Source organism: Eimeria mitis, genomic scaffold (assembly GCF_000499745.2).
Source record: "Eimeria mitis Houghton genomic scaffold, Emh_scaff179, whole genome shotgun sequence".
Taxonomy (NCBI): Eukaryota; Apicomplexa; class Conoidasida; order Eucoccidiorida; family Eimeriidae; genus Eimeria; species Eimeria mitis.
In genome coordinates, this window is record NW_013570108.1 from 12978 (window position 1) to 20969 (window position 7992).

At 52.6% G+C, this 7992-nt stretch overlaps 1 protein-coding gene across 1 annotated transcript in view; it reads right to left on the reverse strand.

The window, feature by feature from the left end:
• EMH_0002150 (uncharacterized protein) overlaps positions 1–700 on the reverse strand; it is a gene marked incomplete at both ends in the record, with an annotated part of 3468 nt that extends 2768 nt beyond the window's left edge. The window contains 3 exons of the mRNA XM_013495857.1: positions 1–164; positions 336–448; positions 636–700. Coding sequence (XP_013351311.1) covers positions 1–164; positions 336–448; positions 636–700 — 342 coding nt within the window. The remainder of the gene's footprint in view (positions 165–335; positions 449–635) is intronic.
• Positions 701–7992: the final 7292 nt, after the last annotated feature.

Sequence of the window (7992 nt, forward strand, 5' to 3'; positions counted from 1 at the left end):
TTTGGCTCCGCCCCCTGAGGAGGCGGGAGAGCCTGGGCGAGAGCCCGCACCCTGTTTCTGCTGCTGCTGTTTCTGCTGCTGCTGATGCTGCTGCTTTGCTTGTTGATGATGATCTTGCGCGTCGCCCTGCTGCCGCTCGTTGTGAACACTGTCAGCGTCCAGTGCTGAAAACAAAAGTTAAAAGATACCCTACAACGTACGCCCCAGAAACTGAACGTTCCAGCTCGAAATAGTGCTTCTGAAATATTTGTTGGTACGCTGGGGACTGCCCCGCCAGCAGGGGGATTGGCGTGACAGCTTAAACCCTACTAAACATGCAAAACCTCGGGGCGTACGTTCCGTGGGTGATTCCACGCCTTGCACTTGTATCAAGCGGAGAACTTTTCCTGGGTCAGAATAGGCGCCTCTCTTGCCTTCCTTGAAGGTGAGACGTCGTTTTCCGTAGCCCCTGAAACACCCAAGGAATACAGGGCTAGCGTTTTACAGCTAGAGGGTTCGATGCGATGTGTTGGGAAGAAGAGAGGGAACCATTCGTAACAGGCTTAGGGTTTAGGGTTTAGGCTTGAAGGTTCATACAAGTCTTAGGATTCAAAGTCCGGGGTCAGGGAGTGTTAGGGACCAGTGGTTGTGCCCACTCAAATACTTGGTCTTCTTTGCCCTTCTGCTGCCTGGCGGCAAGGGCAGACTGAAGCTCCGCCATTAAACCCCCTCCTGATATTCTGAATACTTGGCTTTCAGGCGCGTGTGTGCAGAGCTCAACCTACTGAAGAAGGATGGGCTGGGTAGAGTTGAACGGAGTTGTTCATCGACACGGGCCTCAGACTAGGGGAAAAACCACCGAGTCATGAGGCCAGAAAACAATTTCTGAGTTAATAATTTAATTGTGAATATAAATCAAATGGCCATGTGGGACTCGGGGGTGTTGTATGCAAGCCCAGGAGCATTCAGCTCAACAGCAACCGCCACAACAGCAGCGGCACCCGATCCACTTCAGCCGCGGCAGCTCCTCTCGTCGTATTAATTAAATTCGTTATTCAAAGCTTAAAACAAACTATAAAAAACCATATATATAGTATTCTGTGGCACAATCCGCTCTTTAGAGCAGGACTCTGTCGGCTGACCGCCGTCAGACCTCTCTGGAGTGGCGGTCGTAGACTGTTTCTCCAGGGTATTCAGAATTCAGAAGTATAGGAAAAGAACAGCATCAGCAGGTAATGCTGCAGCTAGCCGCNCTCCAGGGTATTCAGAATTCAGAAGTATAGGAAAAGAACAGCATCAGCAGGTAATGCTGCAGCTAGCCGCCGACTGAGGTGCTTTGATGCCTCTAGGCGCACGGCCATGAGCTCCAAATGGATAGACTCCTCCTGCGGCAAGACAGAACGCTTGTACGCCCAGCAAAGGCGAGTTGTCATTGGCCGAAACACCTGGAGTGAGTGTTCACATAAATGTTTGGCCTCGCAGACTGTACACGACGGGGATCTGAACTAGATGGGCTAATGCCCTTCCACGCTCTTCTCTTGACGTCGAATGCAGCAGAGAGCGCTTCAATGATGAAACGACTCTCCTCCAACAAATGTCCCCTGACGTGTTCGTTCCCCCGCGATGTACTGCTGTCAACCCATGCGTTGAGCACAGCAGCTCCGCTACGCCGTAACGTTGCACAAATGACGTTTCATCGGCCATGCTTTCAGCTCTAGGATTCCTAAAGTTAATTGTCAGGTGGCTTCTTGATAACAGTCGTGTCATAACTCTGAGCCTTCACTGTACAAGCAACTGGGAATAATTCTCGTATACTCAGCTTCCTGCTCCTGTTCTATCTTATAGGCCTCTAAAACAAGAAGTTCCGGAGCTCTAAAAGGGGCGTGGCGTTAAACCTTAAGCGTCTAGAAGTCTTTTGCTATGTTGTGCATTGTGCATACCTAATAGAACATCTCATAGCAATATGTTACCTAATAGAACATCTCATAGCAATATGTTAACTGCGGAGAAGTGGTTAACTACCGGGAAAATTGCTAGCCATACAGACCTCATTGCCATTAAAGTATTGTCCTGTCTGGGAGCGCCCCAATTTGAAACAAAAGGGGAACGCAATGTTTAGATCGCATTTCGAACGAATGCGTTTGATACTGATTGGTGCTCGACAAACAGCATGTGCACTGTTGAGGTATTAATCTCTTCAGGGCCCCACGGTTTTGGAATCGTTTTGGTGCATTTACGGAAACAGTGGGACGATGTGCTTAGGCCTCTTCATTATTGAATTGTTGCTATCCAAAGGCATTTCTTCCAAATCTTCATCCATAAACAAGCAACAGGGTGCCCCCCAAGCACCCTAGGAGACAGTTGTAGCAAAGAAAATATTCGGAGGGGTGAAACAACGAAACTTACTTACTGCTCCTGCAGTGCGTGCTCCAGGTCGGCCAAACAAGAATAGAAGCAGTCCATCACCCACGACGCTGGGGAGAATATTCAAGCTATCCTACTGAGCGTGGCCCGATGACAAAATACTCTTGGAGTTCACCGGAAATTCACCCCCTACCTGTGCCCAATCGTTTTCGTAGTTAACCCTTTCTATATTCGCAGCTTGCGCACCATTAAACAATATAATCTGAACAATATGGTTAAACATCAAACAGTCATTGTGGTGCAAACCGCTGATTAAATTAGCCTGCAATATCGCCATCGTTCTACTGGAGCCGGAGAATTCGGTGCAACTACTCTCTCATGCGTCGGAGTCAGATGTTTAGCGATTGCTTTGCAAAGCCAAAAGACCACTTCCAGAGCAACTGCCCCTGCCGCCGTGGGATGTTCAAGTCTTCAAGGAGCTGCCACGCCCCTGGAATCAACTCAACACTCAAACGCTGAACTGTAAAAACGTACTTCCTGCATGTCAGTGGCACGAAGAGCAGGGCAGTGGGACACACGTCTGCGCATCGCTGCGTCGGTACGGAGTAAAAGTTAAGCAATGCTCGAGTACGCCGCCTGCTACCAAGGCAAAGACCTACAGCCTGCACCAATAGTTCTCCTGCCTATCGTTCCAGCGTGGGTCGCCATTGACTTGGTGCATGCGATGCATCTTCTAAAGAACACCAGCTAATTCACAACATTTGCACTGCCTCACGAGAGGCATTCGTTTGGTGTATGCGGCGCACTCGATAGTTTTTGACTTGAGGAAGTATCCAGTACAAGTACGTTTGCCGCCGTGGGCTGTTCAACCGTTCACGAAGCTGGATGCCAGCTAGTTCAACCCAACGCGCATGCGCAGAACTACCAAATGCGCTTCCTGCATGTCAGCGGCGCTTAACGCACTGCAATGAGACACACCTCAACGCGCCGCTGGGCCGGCAGGGACTGGCGCAAGGTTAGGCGACGCTCGAATACACCACCTACTATCAGGGTACAGGGCAACCACCTGCACCAATAGTTCTTCTGCGTACCATTCCAGCGTGAACCACCACGCACTCGGTGCGTGCGACGCACGTTCTGAGAACCGCACTCTCATTCAATAGATCTGCACTGGTCCGCGAGAGGCATTCGTTTGTAGATGAGGCCGCACTCAAAAATTCTGCAGTTGCTGCGCAAACCAACAGAGCGTATCCAAAGCAAGCGCCTCTGCGCTGTGGGCTGGGCAAGGGTTCGAGGAACTAAGNCAAACCAACAGAGCGTATCCAAAGCAAGCGCCTCTGCGCTGTGGGCTGGGCAAGGGTTCGAGGAACTAAGGGCCACTAAGGGCCAGTTGAATGAACCAAACATGCATGCGCTGAAGTATCGAGCGTACTTCCTTCATATCAGGCGTGCAGCGAGGGGCAATGTGGCACCCATCTGCGGGTCGCTGGGCCGGCACGGAGGCGTGTCAGTGTCAGGCAACGCTCGCAATGAGCGCAGGGTACAGGCCTATCTCCTGTACCAATAGCTCTGCTGCGTATCGTTCCAGCGTGAGTTTCCACGCACGTAGTGTGCGCGACGTGCCTTGTACGAATCTCGAGCGAATTCACGACATTTGCACTGGCTCACGAGCGGCATTCATTTCGAGTATAGGCGCACTCAACCGTTCAGCAGTTTTTCTGAAAAAAACGACACCCCATCGAAAGCCACTACCTTTGCTGCGATAGGCTGCACCACCAGTGCTGAGGAAACTGCAGGCCCGTTCAGCCAGCCCAACAGCAACGCGTTCAACTAACAAACACACTTCCTGCATGTCAGTGGCCCGCAGAGCAGGGCAATGGGATACGCGTCTGTGTATCACAGCGTTGGTACGAACGAGCAAAAGGTAGGCAATGCTTGAGTACACCTCCTGCTACCAGGACAAAGACCTACCGCCTGCACCAATCGTTTTCTTGCGTATCGTTCCAGTGCGGATCGACACGCACGTGGTGTGTGCAACACGCCTTTCACGAATCGCGAGCTAATTCACAATATTTGCACTGCCTCGCGAGAGGCATTCATTTGGATATGAGGCCGCACTCAACAGTTCTTCAGTTGCCCCGCAAAAAACGACAGCCTAACCAGAGCAACTGCATTTCGCGCCATAGGCTGTTTATGCGTCGAAGAAAAGGGGACCCGGTTGTGGCAACTAACCACGCAGGCTGCAGGAAGTATCAAACGTACTTCCTGCATGATAGTGGCACGCAAANGTTGTGGCAACTAACCACGCAGGCTGCAGGAAGTATCAAACGTACTTCCTGCATGATAGTGGCACGCAAATCCGGGCAATGGGACACACGTCTTTGCACCGCAACGTCGGCACGGACGAGGGTAAATGTCAGGGAACGCCTGAATCACAGCTGCTATCAGGACAGAGACCTACCGTCTGCACCAATAGCTTCTTTGCGTATCGCTCCACCGTGGATCGCCACGCGCGTGGTATGTGCGACCCGCCTTCTATGAATCGCGGGCTAATTCACAACATTTGCACTGCCTCGCAAGAGAGAGTTGTTTGAAGATGAAGCCGCACTCAACAGTTCTCCAGTCGACATGCAAATAACCACACCCTATCGAGAGCAACTGCCTTCGTTGCTATGGCCTATATAAGTGCGGAGGAGTTGGGGACCCGACTGGAGCAACCCAACGCACAGGAACTGAAGTATCAGACGTTACTCCCTGCACGCCAGCGGCACTAAAAGAAGGGCAGTGTGGCATTCCTCTCGCGTCGGCGAGAGGGCACGGACGAGCGTCAATGTCAGGGAACGCCTGAATCACAGCTGCTATCAGGACAAACACCTACCGTCTGCACCAATAGCTCTTTTGCGTATCGCTCCACCGTGGGTCGCCACGCACGTGGTGCGTGCGACGCGCCTTTCACGAACAGCGAGCTCATTCACATCTGCACTGCCTCGCAAGAGAGAGTTGTTTGAAGATGAAGCCGCACTCAACAGTTATCCAGTTGACATGCAAATAACCACACCCTATCGATAGCAACTGCCTTCGCTGCTATGGCCTATATACGTGCGGAGAAGCTGGGGACGCGAACGCACAGGAATTGAAGCATCAGACGTTACTGCCTGCACGCCAGCGGCACTTAAAGAAGGGCAGTGTGACATTCCTCTCGCGTCGGCGAGAGGGCAAGGACGAGCGTCAATGTCAGGGAACGCCTGAACCACAGCTGCTATCAGGACAAAGACCTATCGCCTGCACCAACAGCTCTTGCGTATCTCTCCACCGTGGGTCGCCACGCACGTGGTGCGTGCGACACGCCTTTCACGAACAGCGAGCTCATTCACATCTGCACTGCCTCGCTAGAGAGAGTTGTTTAAAGATGAAGCCGCACTCAACAGTTATCCAGTTGACATGCAAATAGCCACACCCTATCGAGAGCAACTGCCTTCGCTGCTATGGCCTATATAAGTGCGGGGAAGTTGGGGACCCGACTGGAGCAACCCAACGCACAGGAATTGAAGTATCAGACGTTACTGCCTGCACGCCAGTGGCACGCGAAGAAGGGCAGTGTGGCGCTCCTCTGCGCGTCGGCGTGTTGGCACGGACGAGCGTCAATGTCAGGGAACGCCTGAATCACAGCTGCTATCAGGACAAACACCTACAGCCTGCACCAATAGTGTTTGTCGCCGCGCACGTGGTGCGTGCGACCCGCCTTTCACGAATGGCAAGTTAATTCACAACAGTTGCACTGCCTCGCAAGAGACAGTGGCTTGAAGATGAGGCTGCACTCAGCAGTTCTCCAGTTGACATGCAAATAACCACACCCTATCGAGAGCATTTGCTTTCGTTGCCACGGCTATATAAGTGCGGAGGAGTTGGAGACTCGGTTGGAGCAGCCCAACACACAGGAAGGGAAGTGTCAAACGTACTCCCTGCACGTCAGCGGCACGCAAAGAAGGGCCGTGTGGCACTCCTCTGCTCGTCGGCGGGTGGGCACGGACGAGCATCAACGCCATAGTGCGCCTGAATCACAGCTGCTATCAGGACCAAAACCTACCGCCTGCACCAATAGCGTTTTTGCCTATCGTTCCAGCGTGAGTCGCCGAACACGTGGTGCGTGCGACGATCCTTCTACAGATCGCGAGCTAGTTCACAGCATTTGCACTGCCTCGCGAGAGGCATTCATTTGAAGATGAGGCCGCACTCAACAGTTCTCCAGTTGCCCTGCAAACAACAACAGCCTGACTAGAGCAACTGCCCTTCGCGCCGCATGCTGTATATGTGCTGAGGAGACGGGGACCCAGTTGGATCAACTCATCACGAAGGTGAGCAAGTATCAAACGTACTTGCTGCATATCAGTGGCACGCAACGCAGGGCAATGGTACGCACATCTGTGCATCACGGCGTCGGCACGGACGAGCGAAACGTAGGCAATGCTTGAGTACACCGCCTGCGACCAAGACAAAGACCTACCGCCTGCACCAATAGCTTTTTTGCGTATCGTTCGAGCGTAGGTCACAACACACGCGCTGTATGCGAGGCGCCTTCTCCGAACCGCTAGCTAATTCACAGCATTTTCAGTGCCTCACTAGGGGCATCCGCTTGTAGTATGCTTCCCACTCGATAGTTTCTGAGTTGCCCTGCAAACCGCCCAGATGAACTACATTTGGCGCCGTTGAGTGTTCGACCGTTCCTGAAAGTGGGAGGAAATGGAGCAACCTAACACGCATGCGTCCAAATATCAAACGTACTTCCTGCATGTCAGTGGTGGACAGTGCAGATCAATGGGACACCCCTACGCCCGTGGTTGGGTCGGTACGAACATGTGTCAATGTCAGGCGGCACTCAAATACACCGCCTGCTATCTGGGCAAAGACCTACATCCTGCACCAATAGTTGTTCTGCGTACCATTCCAGCGTGAACCACCACGAACTTTGTGTGTGCGACGCGTCTCCTACGAATTGCAGCCTAACTCAACACATTGCACTACCTAGCAAAAAAAATTCGTTTGGACTAGACGACGCACTCAGGAGCGCTGTGGTTGTCTTGGAAACCTATACACTGTATTCAGAGCAAGTGCCTTTGCTGCCGTGGGCTGTTTAAGCGTTTACGAAACTGTGCGCCGACTGGACCAACCCAATACGCATGCGCTCAGCTGTCGGCTGTCGAGCGCACTTCCTGAATGTCAGCGGCGCAAAGCGCACGGCAGTGAGAAATACATCTGCCCGTCGCTGGGCCGGCAAGGACGGGCGCAAGGTCAGGCAACGCTCGAATACACAGCGTGGTATCAGGGTAAAGGCCAACTTCCTGCTCCAATAGTCCTGCACGTCATTCCAACGTGAAGCGCAACGCAGACAGTGCGCCCGGCGCACTTTCTGTTAATCCCAACCTAATTCACGGCATCTGAAAAGCCTCGCGAGAGGCATTCGCTTGAAGCATAGGGCGCATTCAGAAGTTCTGCAGTTGCCTTGCCAACCGAGAGACCGTGTCCAGAGCTTTGCCACCGCGGCGTGCTTGGGCACCCGGAATACCTAAAATGCATTGGGCCAACCCAATATCCATGCTTTCAACTGTCAACCGCACTTCCTGCATGTCAGTGTCAAGCAGCACATGGCAA